Raw genomic sequence first — 22495 nt, forward strand, 5'->3', positions numbered from 1 at the left:
GGGTGATATATATGAAGTTGAGAGGAGAGAGATGACCACCTTCTCCCAATCCACCTCTGCCATGCCAGAAGCGGCTGGGAAGGCTAGGACTGGTAAAGTCTACGATGAGCTCCTGCAGGCATGACCTCGAATCCCACCAACTTCATGAGGTGTTCATCAAGCTACACCTGAAATCTACTTGTTTTGCCTGGCATGGGGGTTAATCACCACAACCCAATATGTCAGAGAGCCACAGACTCGGGCTGAATGGAGGAATTGCATTTTGCAGGAAAATGAAAACCAGTCTGAGGTCTTACCCAGGTCTTCTGGGTACTTGCCCTTCTCGCACAAAAGAATTTCAGGAGTAGAAGAGCAGCAAAGTAAAAGCAGATTTTATTCGGAGGTTTTCTAAGGGGATGGAGGGAGAGAAAGAGAGAGTAACAGGCTCAAGAGAGAATATGGGTTTCTCCGAAAGAAGAGAGAGCCTCGAATGGCCTTTAAGGCCAGCATTGTAGGTATTTTCTCCAGTTTTCCTTGGCCTGGAGTTTTCTGCCAGAGGGTGAGAGTTGACCAGGTATTGTCACTATGGAAGAACTTTAAAGTTTTCAGTCAATCTCTTTATTGTAGTCTCTGTCTCTGCTGAAGTTTGTGGTCTCCAAAGGGAGGGTCCAGCCTCCTCTAGTACCAGGTAAAGATCATATCAGGCCTTAGTTCATATGCTCACAAGGCAGGATTTTTGCAGTCTTGGGGCTCTTAGTTTTACTATTTCCCAAGAATCCCATTGCCATGGGGGCTGTTTCCTTTCTGTCTGCCTGTCTCAATACCACAGTAAGTTTAGTTAACATCCATCATGTGCAGAAAAAAAAAATCGTTCCCTTTGCAAGGCCACACTCCATCTGTAGGCTCTAAGGAGGCATCCTTTTGGCCTCTTCAAGCTTCTGATTTTCTTAGCTTGTGGACGCATCTCTCCATTCCATGTCTTTGTCTCACCTGGCTCTAGTTTCCTATTTCTGTGTCTTTACCTCTTTCTCCTACAATGACACTTTATTTCTATATGTTTTAAGGACAACGTGCACCCTAATGAAGACTAATATCCTATATCAATCCTTAATTGGATCTGCTAAGAACCAGTTCCCAAACAAGTGCACTTTTTTATGATCACATTTTATTTATTTTTTTAATAATTTTTTTCAAATTGAATCACTGTGAGATACACAGTTTCAAAGCTGTTCATGATTGGGTTTCAGTCATACAATGTTCCAACATCCGTCCCTTTACCAGTGTATATGTCCCACCACCAATGTCCCCAGTCCCCCCTTTAGGTCACCTGGGCAGTCACCAATCGTCTCACATGTGAACCAGGTATTCAATACAATGTCGCTCCCTTACCACAGGTGAACCACTGCTGACAGAGACTCAAGGACATTTACTAAGAACATTAATATTCAGAGGAGGCTGGGGAGGGCAGTTACATAGCTGTGCTAAGGCACCCTGAAAATACAGAGTGAAATCCTGACTGTTTTCTATTCTATTTCTCTCTTCTGTAGTCCCTGAACAGTCTTATTCTACACTCGCCTGGTATTTTGTTGTTGCTATTGCTGTTATTATTGCTGTTGTTGTTATCTATTCTATTCCTTCCTGCTATGTTCTTTCCTGGGTACACTTTAGCAAACCCTTAGCATTCTAATATTTAATCTATCTAAACTAAGAGCATATCCTATTCTTGTGGGTTTTTTGTTAGAGGCGCCCCCTGCAGATGGCATGCCTTGCTGCGGTGCCAGGAATCTTAGTAAGCAGAACTGCAGGAATCACACCAAGATATGTAGGTAGCACATCAAGATATGCTGGGGATTGAAATCAGAGCCTCACTAGTTTCCACACCTTCAAGGCAGGCTCTCTACACAACAGCACTGAGCTCTGCACAGGGCCTGTCTTTTTGGTAGAAAGACAGTTGCACTATGAAGAAGTTCTTTCTTTCTAATTTTGAGGAGTTTCTGGTCACATCTAGTGGTGCTCAGAGTTTATTTCAGGCTCTGTGCTTAACAATTGTTCCTGTGGTACTTGGGGAACCATATGTGATGCCAGAGGTTTGAATCAAGATTGGTCTCACTTGAGGCAAGAAGTTAACCTCCTGTACTACCAGAGATTCTCTCTTTCTCTCTTTCATTTAGACATTATGGTTTGCAATACAGAAACTGAAAGGTTATCGTATATATCCCTTTACCTACTTACAACACTCAGTTTTTGTTCAGAGTGATAATTTCCAACTACTATTGTCATAATGGGCCCTCCTGAAGGGGTAGGAGGGAAACTGGGGACACCAATGCTGGGAAATTACACTGGAGGAGGGATGGGTGTTGGAACATTGTATGACTGAAACCAAACCATTAACAACTTTGTAATGTTCTATCTTTGGTAGCTAAAATAAAAATTAGAAAAAAGTTTAACATTCTCAGAGTGAATAAAATTAAAAAAATTTTCAAGGACAGGAGTGATAGCACAGAGAGTAGGGCGTTTGCCTTGCACACGGCTGACCCAGGTTCAATTCCCAGCATCCCATATAGTCCCCCAAGCACTGCCAGGAGTAATTCCTGAGTGCATGAGCCAGGAGTAACCCCTGTGCATTGCTAGGTGTGACACAAAAAACAAAAAAAAGAAAAAAGAAAAATATTTTTTAAAAAATCTTTAGTTTGATGATAACCCTACTTGTTTATTTTTAATTTTCCTTGCCCTCAGAAATAAATTCCCAAAGATACCACTGAAACTTATGTCACAAAGCATCTTAAGTGTTGTCTTTAATGGTGTTTGGAGCTTGTGGTCTGATATCCAAGTCTTCAGTAAATTTTGAGTTAACTTTTGTGCATTGTATTTATTAAGCTATGGTAATTATTAAATTTCATCCTTTTGCACGTGATCATCCAGTTTCCTTGCTACCCTGGGCTCTCTTATTATAAATTAACTCTCTATAGATGTAGGATTTGTTTCTGGACTCTCAATTCTATTTTTTTTTTTGGTCAGTGTATCTACTTTAATTACTTTAATTTTGTAATATGATTTAAATTTGTAGAATATTATGCCTCCTCTTTTGGTCTCGGATTTATTTACTATTTGAAATCTTTTATGGTGGCATAGAAAATGTTTGTTTCATTGTCATTAAAATTTTTGATAGGGATTGATTGTGTGTAGTGTTTTGGGTAAGATTCTTATTAGTATTACTTATTAATATTAAATATATAATATTAATGTTAAATACAAATCCAAGAGCAAAGACTATCTTTCCTTTTCCTTGTGTCTTCTATTTCTTTTGATAGTGATACATTTTTCAACATAGAAATCTTTCACCCCCTTAAATTTATTTCTACAATTATTGCTAAATTGTATTTTATGAAATTGGGAATATAGGATTATTTTCTTGACTTCTCTTTTTTCTAATTTGTTGTTTCTATATAGATTTCTAAATAGATTCTGTATTGAAACAATCTTCTGTTTTGATTTGTTACTTTTAATAATTTTCAATGGAACTTTTATTTAGGGTTTTCTGTGTATGTTTCCATGTTATCTACAAAGAGTGGGGGATGATTTCCAACTTAAATCCCTTTCATTTCTTTATCTTGCATATTTTCTGTGACTAGGACTTTAATACTATGTTTAATAGTAATAGTAAGAGTGGATATCTTTAATGCCTAATTTTAGAGGGAAAGCTTTCAGTTTTTCAGAATTGAATTAAAGTTATTGGTGGTTTGTCTTAGGCAGCTTTTACTAGATTGAGGTATATACATCTATTTCCAGTTTGTGGAGAGTTGTATATTTTTTAATCATAAATGTATGTTGAATCAAGCTTCTCTAATTCTTCTTTTCTTTATATGATATAGATGTGTGTATATATATGTGTACACACACATATATATGTATAACAGTAACTGAGTTGTGCATTTTATTTATTTATTTATTTATTTATTTTGGCTTTTTGGGTCACACCCGGTGATGCTCATGGGGTTACTCCTGGCTCGTACTCTCAGAAATCACTGCTGGCGGTGCTCAGGGGACCATATGGGCTGCTGGGAATCGAACCCAGATCGGCTGCATGCAAGGCCAATGCCCTACCCGCTGTGCTATCGCTCCAATCCTGAGTTGTGCATTTTATTACCTTAGCGTTCTGGAATAAATTTTACTTGGTTATAATATATGATTATTTTAAAGTACCATTGAATTATGTTAGTTAGGATTTTGGAAAGATGTTTATATCTATTGTTTATGAATAATATGGAAGTATTATTGTTGTGTGTATGTGTATGTGTACATCTGGGTCTTCATTTGGTATTGATAATGTTGGTCTCATTATAAAATGTTTGGAAGAATTTCTTTCTATTCAGTTTTTGGGAAGAAGGGTAGGTAATAAGGGCTAGAGAGATAGCTCAAGAAGCTGAGTGTATGCCTTGTTCTGGAGGCCAGAGTTTTATCCCTGGTACCATACGGTTCCTTGAGCACTCCATCTGTTGGCTTCAAACAAAACAAAGCAAAAAGATAATAGGCTATTTATAAAGGTTTAGTAGAACTCAATAGTAAAACCATCTGCACCTGGGCTTTTGTTTTCCAGTAGATTTTCTATTACTGTTTCCATTTTCTTTGCTTATAATTGGTTTGTCCGGGATTTTTAGTTTTTCTTGAGCCAGCTCTAAAGGTCCTATGATTCTGAATATTCGCTACTGCTTCCCTAACTTAGTAATGTAAGCTTCTTTGTAGTAATATTCTAGGATCCTTTGTATTTCTATACTATCTCTTCTATGGTATCCTGTGTAAACACACAAAAAATAAAAAGCCGACGGTCAGGCCGTTTCCCCACTCCAAGGAGGTAGATAGCGATGGTCAGGCGAAGGAAGGAAACGAGGCCAAGTTGGTTGGTCTTAGCAGCAGTTTATTACATGGAAGAGAAGTATGTCATGGAGGCCCCAGGATCTCTCAATCACGTGCACCTTTGTTCTCTCAGCTTCTGTCCTCAGCCCCATCTTCCCAGATTCTCTGATGCACGTGTCCCCCAGAGAGCCCTGAAATCTCCCTTATATAGATCATAGTACCTCTAAAGGGTGCAATATAGTGATGTCATCAAAAGGAGTTACAGAAAGAACACTGAGGCAGCACACATACATAGTTTCTTTACATCCACAGGCCAGTAATCTTGGCCTCACCTTTACAAACTACTTGGATTAACAACACAGCAAAGACGAGTCTGCTAGAGCTTGGAGCCTACATCTCAAATATCAGCCTGCCTGGAGCCAGGTATCTACATCCCCAAGATCAGGCCTGGCTTAGCACCTGAGATCTGCTTACATAAGACCAGCTAGGTTCCTGTGAGATAAGGGAAACTGCCTCAATATATTGAAATCATTTATTGAAGGCCGTTTGGAGGGGAGAAAGGTTCAGTCTCATCCAAGCTAGTCAGGACACATAGGAAAACTGATTCTAGGACTTGTTTGTCCTCTCCTTGTCCAACCAACATATAAGCATACATAATATTAATCATTTTGTATGGACACAGTAAGAAATACTTTGAGCTTATAGAATTGCTCTCCTAGGGCCATCTTGATCTCAGACTGCAGTGCTCAGGCCAGATATCTTTCCCTTCCTAGCAGCAGGGTCCTACTCTCGTTGTTACTTTTGGATCATGACAGCATTTGCCTATGATCAAACTCTTAACCTATAGTTAAGAATCGTGGCATCTTGGCCTGGCCCATCTCGATGCCAGGGTAGCCCATAACTTACCGGCTTGCCCTGGTTCCATCCAGTCCCACGTCGGGACCCTGCCCTTGGGGTGCTAGGAAGTGAGGGCAACTGAGGCTTAAGTTGAAAAGGCAGATGACCAGGAATGAATAATATTCAAAGCCAATTAACTCCTAAGTTACAAAGCATAATATTAATTAATTGTCTTTCTGTATCTATACAAAAAGGACATTGTATTAAAGTAAACTATTCAAAAGACATAAGGAGAGGAGAAAGGCAATATTAACTTACAGTACAGCTTCAGTGTCTAAGAAGGATGAGACCTTACAAATTGGTTGGGGAAGAGAGCATAGAAGTGGTTACAGACAGACAAAGTAATGGGAGTGACTCGGGAGCACTCTGATGGGTGCAACCTGATAAACCTAAGCTCCTTGTTCTCCAACAGTATCCCTTTCCACTTTTAATCATATTTGTTAGGTTTTTTTCTCTCTTTTTGTATGTATGTTCAGCAAAAGATATGCCAATCTATTTATTCATTTTAGGAAACAAGTCCTATTTCACTGGTATTATCTTCTGTAAATACTATTTCCAATGATTAAAATGTTTATATACTTTTAAAATTTCTATCTCTATGAGTATATCTACATCTTTCTCTGTGTATAATTTTGTGTATAATTCTGTATTGTACTTATGGGGTATTAACATTTTCACCTTGCTTTGTACCCTGATGGTATTTTAGATATTGAAATCAGTATTTTCTTTTCAGTTTTGACATCACAGACATTAAATGCATGACCAAATATATTACAGTACTTAAATAAAAGTTAGCCACAATACTTTTACATATCAACCTACTATATACTATGATGATAATTACTGTGTTGTTATGTTTCTAATTTACTAGTACCTGGACCGAAACTACCAAATTTTCCTCCTGAACCAAAAAATTTATGGAATGTGTATCATGTTCTTAAAAGGTAATCGAAAAATTTCATCTTTCTTTTCCTTAGAAAATCTGAGAAATATTGAAATGATAAATCGCTTGTTATTCTCCCAAATTTTTCTTGATAACTAAGATGCTCACATTGATGAATTTTAATTTGGTTTGTTGGTGGGTTTGGTTTGGTTTTTCTGTCAGTGGCAGGATTATCTGAAAATTTGATAATTTTTGAAGATTTAGTGGCAGAATGACACATTTTTATTTAAATTTTATTTTAAAATATTCAATTAGTAAATAAATGATCTAGGGTCCTGGGGATGTGGCTCACAAACAAGTGGTAGAGTGCTTGTTTGTAGGCGTGAGACCTAAGTTTAACTCCTACCACTGCCCACATCCCTGAGTGTGAGCCCCAGCTTCACAGTCTCAGGTGTAGCACAACCAAGTGTGTAACCCTCCTGGACACGACAATGACATCAACAATACGGGGAAAGGAAGAGGGGGAAAGATTTAAAGATTAGGGCCATAGAGATAGCTCAATGAAGCACATGCTTTGCATGCAGAAATCCAGGTTCAGCCTCTGGTACTGCCTGTCCCCTGAGCACCACTGGGAGTAATCCCTGAGGACAAAGCCAGGGATGGAACCACCAGGAATGGAACAAAATTTTTTAATTTTTTTCCTATTACATCTGGAACGATAGCACAGCGGGTAGGGCGTTCGCCTTACAAGCGGCCAACATGGCCGACCCGAGTTCGATTCCTCTGCCCCTCTCGGAGAGCCCGGCAAGCTACCGAGAGTATTCGATATGCCAGACACAGTAACAACAAAGTCTCCAATGGAGACGTTACTGGTTTTTTTTTACTCATCTTTATTATAACTTTTTAAGCAATATGATATATAGGTGTGCATATATACTTTTGAAATAAAGTTTTTATGTTTTGGATATAAATGCCAAGAAATGGTATTACTGGGTCATATGGGATTTTTATTTCTTTTCCCTTTTTTTTGGGGGGGGGGGGGGCATGGATCTCCTTATTGCTTTCGATAGAGACTAAACCAAACATCATTTCCTTGAACAGTGGATGAGGTTTCCTTTCTGACAAGAGTCCCACAAATACTGTTTTCCACACTTTTTATTGTACTGGCATGAGATATTTCAATTTGTTTTGATTTGTGAGTGATGATTAACACGTTTTCATATGTTTTTTCCCATCTGTCTAGCTTCTTTGAAAAAGGGTTTGTTCATCTCTCCCCACTTTTGGACAGTGTTGTTAAGATTTTGGTGTTGAATTTTGTGAGTGCTTTATAGATCTTGGATATTATTTGGATATTATACCTTTATCTGATGTGTTGTGTGATTATATTTTCTCTCATTCATTAGGGTGAATTTTTACTACAGCCTGAGTTTTTTTTGTGGTTCAGAAGATTTTTAATTTGACATAAATCCCATGTTTTTTAAAAAAATATTATCTTTGTCGTTGTGGTCCTCTTACTGGAAACACAACTGCAGTCAATTACCCAGAGAGTTCTGCCAATGCTTTCTTCCATATATTATATAGAAAATAATATAATATCAAGGGTTATTTTTATTCACTTTGAGTTTACTTTTGTGAATATCCAAGGTACAATATTCATTTTAATTTTTTTACATGTGTAGATATCCAGTTTCCCCAACATCATTATCAATATCACAGTATTGAGATACTGTGATCTACAATATTATTAACAATGGCTTGCTCTACTTTATACATTTAGCTCCTCAGTCATAGATTAACCTGAGAGTTTAACTCGGTGTTCTCTATTATATTCCTTTGCTCTGCAGGTCTATTTTTATCCCAGTTCCATGCAGTGTTGATTGCTATGGCTTTGTAGTATGTTTCAAAGTTGAGAAATGCAGTATCTCCTCTTTCTTTCTTCCTTCCTTTCTTTCTTTCTTTCATCTTCCTTCCTTTCTTTCTTTCTTTCTTTCTTTTTTCTTTCGTTCCTTCTTTCTTTTTTCTTTCTTTCTCTCTTATTTCTTCCTTAAGATTTCATTAGTTATTCAAGTTTTATGATTCATACAAATTTTAATAGAGCTTGTTTCACATTGTTGAAAACAGTCATTAGAATTATAATGGCTATTGCTCTGAATCTGTGTAATACTTTTTATAGGATGGTCATTTTGACAATATTGATTCTTCCAATCTATGAACAGGAAATATTTTACCAATTTTTGGTGTCTTCTTCTATTTCTCCTACCAGTGATTTATAGTTTTCACTGGAAAAATCTTTCAGCCCTTGTTAAATTTATACCTAAGTAATTGATGCAGTGGGGCATTATTTTGAAGGGGATAGTCATTTTAATATATTTTTGTTCCAGTTAATTCTTTTCATACAGAAATGCCATGGATTTTTGCATATTAACTTTGTAAACTTCTACCTTACTGTGTTGGTTTATTATTTCTAAGAGGTTTTTATTTTTTTGCACAGTCTAGGGTTTTCAATGTTATAATATCACCTCACCTAAAAATAGTGACAATTTGGCTTCTTCTTTTCCAATTTGGATTCCTTTGATATATTTTTTATTGGCTGATTGCTCTGGCTAGGACTTATAAAACTGTACTAAATAAGAAAGGTGATAATAAACCTCCTTGCCTTCCATCTGATCTCAGGGGACAAACTTTCAGTTTTTTATCACTGTGTATGATATTGTTTATGAGTTTGTTGTAGATGGTCATTAATATCTTGAGGCATGTTCCTTCTATCACTATTTTTGGAGTAGGTATTTTTTAATCATGAATGGGTATTAAATAATGGCAAAAGGAATTTCTGGGTCCTCATTTATAAGCATATTAATTTCACCTATTCACTCTCATGATCTAATCACTCTGAAAGATCTCAGTTCTAAATAGCATAATCTTTTTTGTGTGTTTTGGGGGCCACACCTAGCTTTGCTTAGGGCTTACTCCTGGCTCTACTCTCGGTGCTCATGGGACCACATGCAGGGTCAGGAACCAAACTTAGGTTGGCTGCATGCAAGGCAAGTACCCAACCCGCTACCTTTCCGGTCCCTGTGTAGGATATTGTTGGATTGTCGTTTCTGCTTAACAACAGGGAGCTTAGGTTTATTGGGTTACACCCATCACAGTGCTCCCAAGGTACTCCCATTCCTCTGTGTTTATCTGTAACCTCTTTCTTTGTGCTCTGTTTCCCCAACCAGTCAATCACCTTTATCTCCTAATCAGACTCTGTGAACTTATAAATATTGCTTTTCTTTTCTCCTTCTGTCCTTTGCATAATTACTTCCTAGCAATGTCGTTTTTGTACAGACACAGGAAGACAGTTAATGCTATGCTTTTGTAACTTGAGAATTAATTGGATCCTATTAATATTCATTCCTTGGCTTCTGTTTTCTCAAATTAAGCCTCAGTTGCCCTTAGTTCCTAGGTCCCAACGATGAACTGGATGGACCCAGGGCAAGATGTGAGATACCCTAGCATTGAAATGGGTCAGACTAAGAGCCATAATACTTAACTATAAGTTTAGGTCGTGGTCATGGACAAATTTTGTCATGATCCAAAAAGTAACAACTAGATTAGAACACTGCTAGGGTTAGGAAGGATTCAACTGGCCTGAATACTGTAGTCTGGGATCTATAGCAAAATGTCCCCAGAAGCGCCACCCTAAAAACTTTATGTATTTCTTACTATGTCCATACAAAATGATTAATATTAAGAAGTAGAATTAAGATGAATGTTTAAGTGGTTATTGGACTACAGAAAGGAGAAACACACCCTAGGTGGTATTTTACCCTTGAGTGGATCTCCTGGCTACAAGAGATCAGGAAGGGCTTTCATATGTTGTTAGTGCTACCCGACCTGAGTGTGGTTGCTACCGCCAAGTTTTGGAGGTTGTGAGAGATGAGAGAGACCAAGGTGGAGAGACTAGGAAGGGAAACAGTAGGAGATGGGAATGAGGGAAGGGTGAGACTGAAATGGGGAGCTTAGTGAGACTGGAAAAGGCGCATGGGGAGAATCAAATAAATGGCAACTGATCATCACCCACCCTGGCCCGCATTTCCTACTTTGTCTGCCCATGGCATCAGCATCCCGGGTGGGAAGAGGCCCTAGACCATCGAACACAGGCGGTGAGAGAGAGCCATGGGATTCGTAGTCGTTTAATGAATACAAATCTCCAAGATTTGATTTTGGTTTTGGGTGAATATACAAATATTCTGTCAGTGAGAAACCAAGCGCATCTGCCTTTGTATATACATTCTTATCATACACAAATAGTAATTTTACATAACTCAGATCCATGAATGTATAAGCAATTATTCTGAATTTAAGGGCCCTGTTGTCCTTTTCTATTTTCTTAAATTTTCCACTTAAAGTTGTTTTCTTATTTTCTCAAAAGCCTTTAAAGCAGAACAATAATTCTACTTAACAGAAGATAATTTTTAAGTCAGTTCCAGATTAATTAAGGCTTGTAGTTGACAGCCATAAAACATTTTATATTCTAGGTATCAGCTGGTTTGGAGAACACCAAAGGATCTAACTTCCTGGGAAATTCAAGGTGTTGGTGTTTCAAATAATGGTAAGTTGTATATTAAGGAGCAGATTTTCTTTGTATCACTTCATTGCCAGCAGGGTATATTTCAACACAATCTAATATAGGGTAAATATGTCATTTAAATATTTTGTTTAAAAATGCATTTATTTATTTTTTGAGGACCCCCTGACTATGCTCAGGGATTACACTTGCGTCGGTGCTTAGTAATCACTCTTATTGAATCTCAGGGGACCACATATGGTACCAGGGATAGAACCCCAGTGAGCCACATGCAAGACAAGTGCCTTAGCTGCTGTACTATCTGCCCTGCCCAAATAATGTTTCCACAGCACATTATGAGGAATGCCTTCATGTTCCCATTTCCATAAAAACTTTCTGATTTTCTAAGTTATTGATGTAGGGGCTAAAAATAGTACTCAATGCATTCCCCCCCAATTAATATTGGTAACTGTGCAACTCAGTACCATCTGCAAAGTGTTTTTTTAAAAAAATGATTTTCTTAACAATGCTGCAACTTTTGTTGGTCTTAGTTCCCTAATAATCAAGAAGTTTTGTTCCGCCAAAGAAAAGAATTTGAAGAGATAGCTAACAAATCTATGCAACTTTGCTTCTACATTCACAACAAAAATAAAAATAAAAACAATCTCAATCAAGTTAAAGGGATCTTAAAACCATTTCCCTCTCTGGAACCATATAAATAAATAGAGAGATTATACTCTGAACAAAAAATCAGCAATTTATTTGAAAAGGAAAAGGAAGGTGGATTTTCAAAGGTAAAGGGAGAGACCAGAAAAATAGTATAGCAAGTGGGGTCCTTGCATGTGACTGACCCAAGTTTGATTCCCAGCATCCCATACAGTCCCCTCAAGCTGCTAGGAACAATCCCTGAGCACAGAACCAGGAGTAAGCCCTGAGCACTGCAGGATATGGCCCAAATTGAATAAAGAAGAAAGAAGAAAGGAAAAGATGGTGTGAGAAAAGAGAAAAGAGGCTGGGTTAAGAAGACACAAAGTAAAGATTGTTGGGAGGATCCTCCTCCCAGGATGGGAGAAGCATGCTGAAATTAGACCATAGACCAAACATGATTGCCACTCAATGCCTCTTTTGCAAACCACAACAACCAAAGGGAGAGAAAGAACAAAAGGGAATGCCCTGCCACAGAGGCAGGGTGAGATGGGGGGGAGGGGGGAGGGATACTGGGATTCGTGGTGGTGGGAAATGGGCACTGGTGGAGGGATGGGTATTTGATCCTTGTATAATTGAAACCCAAGCACAAAAATTTGTAAGTCTACAGCTGTACCTCATGGTGTCTCACTAATAAAAAATAAATAAATAAATAAAACTTTATAAAGGAGAAAATAAAAGAAGAAGACACAAAGCTCACAGACACCTATGAAAGTCATTGGCCAATTAGAGCCAAGAAAACAAGAAGCATGGATGGATAACCCTGTCACTGCCTTCAGTTTCTCATTTGCTGGCTGCATTCAGCTGAATGGTACACTTCTTATACAGCTGATACTCCTTGGTGGCAAAAATCACGTAACCCCCTCTGAACCAGTGACATACCTTATTATATCTTTACTTGTCAGTCAAGTTAAACAAATTAGTTTCCTGACTTGTACCTATTTCAGGATAAACTCTACCTTTAATAAAATCTATAGGTATGTAGTTAATCCTTCTTAATGCTGCTGTATTGGGGGTCTTTCAGGGTGAGGGGAATGAGGCCCATTGTTTTTACTGTTTTTGGCATATCGAATAAGCCACGGGTAGCTTGCCAGGCTCTGCCGTGTGGGCAGGATACTGTCTGTAGCTTGCCGGGGTCTCTGAGAGGAATGGAGGCTTTTAGGGTGGCATCTAATCATCCCTACAGGGGTTCCCATGGTTCACACCATATTTGAACCCCATCAAATAGAGTGTGGTAATTATAGAAAATGGGTAGGAAGTGTCTTATGATGACATCATTCTAATAACACCAAACATTAGCCAAGTGGCACGAATGCTGGCTGATTTCAACCATGAGTGTGGAAAGATCAGACTGTAGCTAAATCTCACCAAGACAATGTTTATGAAAAATGAACTAGTTCCTTATGTTCCATTTGCTCTCAATGGAATGAACATCTCCGAATGCAGCAGTTATGTGTACCTGGGTCAAGAACTCAACATGAGGAACAACTTGGCACAAGAACTGCTCAGGAGGAAGAGAGTGGTGTGGAATGCCTTCAAGAGCATCAAAGAAGTTGTAAAGAGGACGAAAATCTTCGGGCTCCAGGCACATCTTTTTGACTCCAGCATTCTTCCTGCACGAACATATGCCTCGAAGACCTGCGCCCTATGAAAACAAGTATGAGAATACTATTCGTGTATACCAAGAGGATTTGAAAGAGCTATGCTTGGAATATCACACTTCACTCAAGTGAGAGAAGGAATCCGGAGCTCCAACATCTTCCGATGGTCGAAGATCAGGAATGCTGCCTCATTTGCCAAGGTGTCAAAAATCAGATGGGCTGGACACATAATGAGATTTGAAGATGACTGCTGGACTTGAGCCATTACTGACTGGATTCTACAGGATGTCAAAAGAACACCTGGCCGCCGACTTACAAGATGGTCAGTCTTCTTCTCAGGTCAAGATCCTGAACAAATGGTTTGATGCTCTTCGTGTTCCTGGATTTAGCAGATGCCACTGGGCTATGTTAGCATGCGACAGGGTTGAATGGAGACATTACTGGCGCTCGCTCAAGAAAATTGACAAACAACAGGATGACAAGTGACAAGTGATGTAGTTAATATTATTACCATAATGCCATCAAAAAAATGACCACTAGCAAAAGTAACTAAATCCATATCCTGTGTAACATTCATGAACTTAGAAAAGGATGGGAAATCATAATATTAATTAAGAAATTCTTTTTTGAGTGTAGAACATTTTGACCCAAAGGAAACTTTTCTTTTTTAGGTTTTCTGGGTCATATATGGCAATGCTCTAAGGTTATTCCTGGCTCTGTACTCAGGAATTACTCCCAACTGTGCTCATGGGACCAAATAGGATGGTGAGATCCAACCTTGGTCAATCATGTACAAGGAAAATGCATTACCCAATGTAGTATTGCTTCAGCCCTGGAACATTTTCTACTAAGTTTATGTCAGAACAATGAGATGCTCTTTACTTATGGTCATTCTTTGTATGTACAAGATTAAGACAGATTCTGCAAATATTGCTGTTTCACCCTAGCAACTTTAAAACCTATTCTGGCCAGCCTATCTAAACAGAGTTGTGAAATGATCGCCTCACTGAGTCTAGTTAACATGCATGCTTGACACAAGTACAAATGTTTTGTGTGCAAATTTCTAAGATATACTATCTTGGGGTGAAACAATAATACAGAAGTAAGGTGTTCCTCTTGTTCATGGCCAATCAAAATTCAATCCCCGATACCCTTACATGCCCCCCCCCACCCGCCAGCCCAATTGGAGTGACCCTTGAGCACAGAGTTAGGAGATAGCCCTGAGCAAAGAGGGGTATGCCCCCAAGGCAAAGCAAAAGGGGAAAAGATCTGCCATCTCATCCCCTTTCAAATATAAATATGGTATCTTTACCACTGTGCTGTAAGTTTGATCTATTCCTATGACCAAACTATTTCAGTTTTTATCTTATAACTGGAATTTGTACCTTTTGACCATTTTTACTCTTTTTCCCCCGTCCTTACATTTTCTACAGCATTTATATTGCTTGCTTACATTTTATCACATATTTCTTCATATCTCCTTTGCATGAAAGCAGATTTTTTTATTTGTTTCATAGTGAATAGGGGCCATGCACAGTCTTTCAAAGTGTTAATTGATTTTGAGAAGGAATTATTAAACAAAACTTTCCAGAAGATAGAAAAAGAGGAGGAGAGGAAAGAAACTTTATATGAGACCATACTTTTCCTTAAAGCAAATCCAAGCCATTTAGAGGTGGCACAGCACTCTGGGAGCCCTGAAATCTCTTGTGTACTGTTGCCTCTGCTAGGTCTGTGTGTTACTGATACACTGCGGGTGCTAGTGAGTGAAGATTACTTACGGGTCATAAACGACAATGTCACAGAGCCAACTGAGAAGGACTCCAGAACCTAAGTAGGTAAGTGGATTGCACCATGGCACCTACACCAGTCAATGGGTCACACTAGAATCAGTAGCCGCGAAATAAGAAATAAACACTATTCCGTGCTGAGTGATCAGAGCATCTGAGTGAACTCGGCATTGAAATGGAGAGGGAAGAGAGCAATGACTGTCAAAATGCAGATAGCTGTCACTTCATATCAACAGGGAGTTGAATGGAGTTTAAATTGAGAACAAACCTTATATTTTTCTTTTCTTTTTCTTATCTTTTCTTTTTTTTACCTTTTCTTGGGGGAATTATGAGAAGCAAGAGAAACAGTTCTCAAGTAATCCCAGTAACCCCCTAAAAATACAAAGAAGGCTAATTGTGTCTGTAGGTGGAGGTTGATATAATTGGAACAATTGCTTAACATTTAAGAGGCTATTTTTTAAGGATAAAAATATTTTGCAGTTAGATGAGATTAGTGCTTTGTACAACATTATCAGTGGTCTCAATATCACTCAATTGGTCACTCTGAGGCAAATTTGGAAATGTAATGTATTTGGATGCTTAATTTTTTTATGAGAATTGCTGGTGTGAAAAGAGTTGATAGAAGTTCATCTCTAAATTCAGAGCTACTCTCAAGGCCATTTTCTTGGGAAACATTTATTGATCTCAAAACCCAAGCTATGACAGGACTGCTGTTCACCCTCAAATTACTTTGCATGCAGAGTAACATGGTAATGGTGCAGATCCTGAGTGTTTGGTCACTGAGGGATTCTTGTGACTGAAGAGAAAGAACACTGAGTATTTAATTTAAAAAAATTTCAAAAAGAAACCCCAACTTCTGTTTCTTAAGTTGTCCAGTATTCCAATATATCCTTAAGTAGAGTCTGTTACCAGAATATTTATTTAATTATTGTCTGCCTCTCCGCTAATCATATCTGTTACGAAGGACTTACTTAACGTCAGAATTTATCCCTGACCCTGAGCTTTTAACAAGAATAAATTGATCTAATTCTCACAAAAATCCTGTGCAGTGCATGTTTTATTTATTTCCGTTGACAAAGGGGAATTTGAGTCACGGAACTAATTCTCCCAGGGTGCATTAGCTTGAGGCAGAAACCAGATCCAAGACTACCAGTCTGGTTCCTGAGCCCACGCATAAGTGTTCCCAAGAGCAGTTGTGTCTCAGTGTTTGCTCCTCAGCAATAGCACACGGCCCAGTGGAAGAGGCCCACACTAGTTAATTATCTGTCCAGTTAATGCTCATCCTTGATTCCAACTCAGGAATAACTCATGTTTGACTGAGTGGCCCTTAAAAAGTCACCAGACATTTCTGTATTCAACAGTTACTCAAGTACCATGTTTAGATTTGGAGAAATCAAATAGTATCATAGATCTAAAAATATGAAGAAAAATTAATTTTTAAACACATATGTGTAGAGGGTGATACAAAAAATATGCTTCCTAATTCATATTCCTCTAAATACCTTGTCTGAAAGAAGGAAACTAAGAGATAGTTGATTTACAGGGAGTGATTCCTTTTTTTCCTAGCTTTTGCAGCCCTTACCTTAGAGAGAATGGCTAAAGTTCCAGCAACCATTTTGACCATGACATAATTCTGAAGATGGAAGAGCAATCCAGCATGGAAGAATCAAAAGATAATAGCCCCTTCTAATCCCTGACTCTGAAGACATTTGAGGCTGACATACCTGTCTTGAATTCTTTTCACATGAGAAATGAATAAACATTTGTCTCATTTTACCAACATTTGTTTTGTTTTCTGTTGTATAGACAATAGAATCTAATTCTAAGCATAAACTCATTTCCTTCCTTGGCCAGCCTAGTTTCCTTTCATAATACTCATCACAGTGTGGTCTATTTTCAGTCCTAGACCCCAAGTTCCTTGAGCATTCTCTCTGATAATGTCAAGTCCCAACTTTGTGTCTAACCTTTGAGGTGTCCAATGAATATTTGTTACATAAACATATTCAGAAGCATCTAAACCATATTTCCCCTCCATGCTTTGGCCTTCTCTCCTTTATACCATATGACAAACTTCTTCATCTGATTAAACAATCTTTCATCTTTTTCTGTTATCTTTGATTTTTGTATTGGACTACACTCAGTGGTACCCAGAGCTCTCAGGGCATTACGCAGGATTGATGCCTGGCAGTGCTCAAGGAACTATAAGGTGCGTCCGAGTATACACCCAAGTCAGCTGCATACACAGTGAGCATCTTACTCACTATACTGTTTCTCTGACCTCTCTTTCTCCATCCTTAATTACAACCCAGTAATCCAACTCCTTCCAGTACATCCCCTTCATCACCATTAGGAAATCTGGGATGTACTTCGTCAATTCCAGAAGGGTCAGGAGCTAGAATAAGATGCAAGCCTGTCTTCTTTCTGGGCACACTAGAAACTAATTCCCACATGAAACTCAGGAATGAGATTCTAAGGACTCTACAGGGATTCTGAGAGGCAAATTCATACCTAAGCCATGACCTTGTAAGTCTAGATGTGGCCCATAACTGTGGCCTTGGACTATTGGTACTGAGAACTCCTTCTGATTGGCAGATTTGCTTTCTATCTTGCCAAATCCTTTGGCTTAATGCTAATAATCCATCCCCAAGATTCAGCACATCACCTGCTCAAAGAAAGTTACTGACCCAGGCAGCCGAAAAGGCACCTTGCAGAAAAGAATTTCAGAGTAGATGAGCAGTGAAGTAAAACAGATTTTATTTGGAGGGTTTTAGGAAGGTAAGAAAGGAGAGAAAGTGAGGGAGTAGAGTAAAGTGCTCAAGAGAGAATGTGGGCTTCTCCAAAGGTGAAGAGAGCCTCTACATACACCCGAGAATTAGATATGAAAGCATGAAAGCACACATCTCAAGAGGGGGGCTGTTGTTAACATATGTGCTTGGGTATCACATGGGCCCAAGCAGCACATGTCCATGCACTTTATTGTGGTCCTCCCTGGGGATTGCACACTTCATCATAACAAGTCCATAAAGGAGATTACACACTTTTGTAGTGGTCCCAGGGATTCCAAACAGCAGTGCCATCCCGATCATATTGAACATTTGAACATTTCTGGGCCACTGAGTCAACAGTTTGAAGCCCTTGTGCCCTTCCTTTGTTCAAGGTGGCTTTTATAGGGTTTTTCTCCAAACCCTTGCCCCACACCCAGAACTCAAGAGTTCATAGGACTTTCTAGGTAGATAAGAGTCCATTGCTAGGGTTATTGCCAAGGGGGTAGAGTTGGGAGTGGTCTCTATTGATACTCCTTTTCTTTTGGAAGATTTTACAAAATCGTTTTATTGTTTTTACAGCATTTCAGTGTACATAAGGCAAAGAGAAGTTATTTGTGTTTTAACAGTTTACAAACAGAAGAACATACAGAGCCAGGAGATGGCCCAAAGGATTGTATCCCAAGTGTTGCATGTCGAGGTCCCAAGCTTGATCCTGGGTACCACAAAACAAAGAAAGAAAAATAACAGCAGGAGACGGAACCAACAGTGAGCATATCCACACTTTATAGCTCATGTAATCTTAATGCAAAACAATATTCATCCTAACTCTGCTTAAGGGGGGAAAACAACCCTTCAAAAACTTCTCTTTTCTATTTCTTTACCTCTGGTTTTGTTTTGAGTCACAACAACCCCCCCAACCCCTCAAGAAAAAAAACCCTGTTTAAGGACTTAAAGACCCCATTTGAGGAATTTAGACCAAATCAAGGTTTGCACATGTGGTTTGTATCTTACTTGAGTCATGAAATAAAAAAAAAAACCTGCTATAATGAGTACTATGAAATGGAAGTGATAAGCCTCAAGCATTCTCCCAGAAGATTCTCTGACTTGATTTGATCTCATTATTTGTTATCTGAATTCCATTTTCAGTATGTTTTGCTTTATAGCCTTCACTGAATTCCTGGACAGTTTTATTATATCATCACATTTATTTTAGAACACCTTAAGAGCTTATTTGTGTAAACTGAGCAACAAGTTAGCTCTCCAAAGACAGAAAATATTCTCTAATGATCTGGACCTTTCATTCACTTGTTCTACTCAAATTGCAGTTATTAGCAATTCTTTACAAGAGATTTCAAAATCTTAATTAATATAAAATGATTCCATCTTAAATTATATAGCAGCTCCATTAAAAGAAAGCAAGATCACCACAGTTGACAGGGCAGTTGCGAAAATAGTTACCAAAAATACCAAAAGAAAGGGCCAGAGATATCGTACAGTGGGTAAAGTACTTGAATTGCATACCGCTCACCTGGGTTCAATTCTGGTGCCCGTATATGGTTCCTTGAGCCTGCTGGGAGTGATCCCTGAATGCAGATCCAGGATTAAGTCCTGAACACCACTGGATGTAGCCCCAAAACAAACAACCACAAAGTACTGAAAGAGCAAAAGCAAGGCAAGCAGCAATATTTCATTTCTGTGAAACAGAACCCCATGCATGATAAAAATGCAACCAACACAAATTTGGAAATGAATTCCACTTTTTAACTAGCCTCTCTTTTTATTCACACTGTATTCAAGAAAAAGCAAATCATAAGACATAAAAACATAGTAAACGTAGCTATTTCTTAAAATGATCAGTGAGAAAGACTAGAGCAGAATGTGGAGAGTGAATTTGGGGGCGAATTTCATTTCGCTCAACAACTTTTTTACTATTAAGAAGATTGGCCAAGCGGACAAAGGCATAGTTAAGATGCTTGTAACTCGACAGAGTTGTGTTTGATCCCCAGCACTGTACAGGGTCCCCTGAGCACCATCCAGAGTGATCCCTGAGCACAGAGCCAGGAGTAAGCCTTAGGCACTACCAGGTGTGGCCCAAAAACAAGGAAAGAATAAGTCTGGACACTCAATCTCAAGCGCACAAATTCCGGATCTTCTCTAGAGACACCTAATCTTCTTCCCCTATGGCTGAGTGGATGAAAATCCCATTCTGAAGGCCCTCAGATTTATTTCTCTCATCTCTGTCCCTGTTATTTTATATCCTTAAACAGCTGGTTGGCCAGCTATGCACTCTCCGTCTGAATTATTGTGAGAACAGCCCCAGGTTTGGATCCAAATTTTCTGTATCCCTGGAATTGTGCTTTCACTTGGAGGGCTCTCTTGCTCGTCCGTGTACTTCTCGTGGTTGCACCTTCACACCTTTGGAACAACTTGATTTCTTGCATAATGTTTGTCTTGTGGCTTTGGATCTTCTTGTGTCACCGTATCTTCTATGTCATGCAAGAGTTTATCACAAGATGCAGAAGGCATCTTCTTGATTATCTGCAACTGGTCTCAGATCCTCTTGAGTACGCCAGCCCAAACTCGGGGAAGCCGCGTGCGGCTCTCCAGAAACGCTGGGCGTTTCACATGGGGTGCGCCAAGACACTCCTGGCCCGCCGAGCTGCTCTCCATACTCCTTTTCTTGAACTTTGTTCCTGCTTGAATCTTGAACCACTAGGAGACTGGTTCCAGTATTCTCTGGCCTGGGCTAGCTGAAGGTTAATCAGATTAAAGGAAGGAATTGAGGGTTCTTCAAACCGTTTCTATTGGGAAGGGTCCAGTCTCCTAAGGGTCAGCTGCTGGAGAAAGTCTTATCAGGTCTTGCCTTTTGTATCCATAAGCCTTAGGACTAATGACTTTGCTTCCTAACAACTTCATTGCCATGGTGTGTGTGTGTGTGTGTGTGTGTGTGTGTGTATAGGGAGGTGTCAGGGGGGCTTCCCTAATCTACCTGCCTACATCAACACCACCAACAACAAAGCATGATTCAAAAATAGGCAAAATATGCGATAGACACTTTTCCAAAGAAGACACGGGTGGCCCACAGGCATATAAAGAGATGTTCCCTCACCTCTTAATTTTAAGGAAATGAAATTCAAACAATGCAATATTATTTCACATATTGAAGGAAATGAAATTCAATCAATGCAATATTATTTCAATATTATTTCACATATCTGAATCTGGGTCTTATGAAAAAGATACAAAACACATGGAGACATGTGGAGAGAGGGAAACTTTGGAAGTCATTAGTTGGAATGTAGATTGGTGCAGTCAAAAAGGAAAAGCAAGTATGGAGAGTTATCAAAAATTAAAATATAAATTTTATATTTATACTTATATAAATATAAATATATAAATATACAAATATTTCTTTATATAATAAATAAATTATCTCTCCAGCACAGCAGAGCCTGATGTATTCAATATGCCAAACACAGTAACAACAAAGTCTCCAATGGAGACATTACTGGGCCCGCTCGAGCGAGCAAATCGATGAACAACGGGAGGACAGTGACAGTGACAGTATCTATTATATAATTTTTAATTTATTTATCCAATGAAAATGGAAGTTCAAGATCAAGAGGTATATGTGCCCCCATGTTCATTATAGCCAAAACTGGAAAACAACTAAATGCTCACCAGCAGCTGATACGATACGTGTTATATCACAATCACGATCATCCTGTTGTTCGTCGATTGTCTCGAGCAGGCACCAGTAATGTCTCCTTCTCCTAGTCCTGAGATTTTAAAAGAGCCATTTCAATGCTCTTTCAGGATTAGGATAATGAGACCCATCATTGTTACTGGTATTTGGCATATTGGGTACGACACGGGAAGTTTGCCAGACTCTGCCGTGGGGGCAGGATACTTTTGGTAGCCTGCCAGGTTCTCCAAAGGAAAAATAAGATAATAAGATGTTGCACGGCCGCAAATACGGCCGTGCGCTTCTGGGAGCTGGGTTTTATAGTCTCTGCTTCTTGGCCGTTGATGGGACCAACCTGGCGCTGGTGGCAGCTGGTTGGTGTGATACCTACCTACTGGAAGATGGGGGGTCTGGTTGGAGAAGGCCCAGTCCCAATCCGAGTAGGCTTGGAGACCTCATCCCCGGGACCTGCATGCCTGGGTACCTCTGCCAGTTCTTTCATGCATGAGGCCCGTCCAGACGTGTGGAGAGTGGTTGCAGCATGGCCGTGGCTGGCTCCGGAGGTCCTCAGCTGCTGGGGCTCTGCTTGGGGTGGGGGGAGGGAGAGAAACTCAACCCTCCCCCCTCCAAGGGGCCCTGGTGAGTACAGCCAGGCGTGGGGGCAGGAGACTTGTATATATGTGTTATATATACAAGCAAAATGTATTGCCTACAGAAATATTAATTATGTCATTTCCAATAATATTGGCAGGCCTAGAAGGTACTCCACTAAGTGAAATAAGAGAGA

The 22495-nt window shown here is 39.2% G+C and overlaps 1 protein-coding gene across 1 annotated transcript in view; it reads left to right on the top strand.

Annotated features, from left to right (window-relative positions):
• The window catches only part of LOC130045792 (complement C5-like), a 57528-nt gene extending 40490 nt beyond the window's left edge, over positions 1-17038 (top strand). Inside the window, exons 18-21 of the mRNA XM_056138664.1 lie at positions 6602-6674; positions 11137-11210; positions 15199-15306; positions 16825-17038. Of these exons, the coding sequence (XP_055994639.1) occupies positions 6602-6674; positions 11137-11210; positions 15199-15302 (251 nt within the window). The 3' untranslated portion in view covers positions 15303-15306; positions 16825-17038. The remainder of the gene's footprint in view (positions 1-6601; positions 6675-11136; positions 11211-15198; positions 15307-16824) is intronic.
• The last annotated feature ends 5457 nt before the right edge of the window (positions 17039-22495 follow it).

The sequence above is a fragment of the Sorex fumeus genome, unplaced genomic scaffold (genome assembly GCF_029834395.1).
Source record: "Sorex fumeus unplaced genomic scaffold, SorFum_2.1 ptg000129l, whole genome shotgun sequence".
Lineage (NCBI taxonomy): Eukaryota > Metazoa > Chordata > Mammalia > Eulipotyphla > Soricidae > Sorex > Sorex fumeus.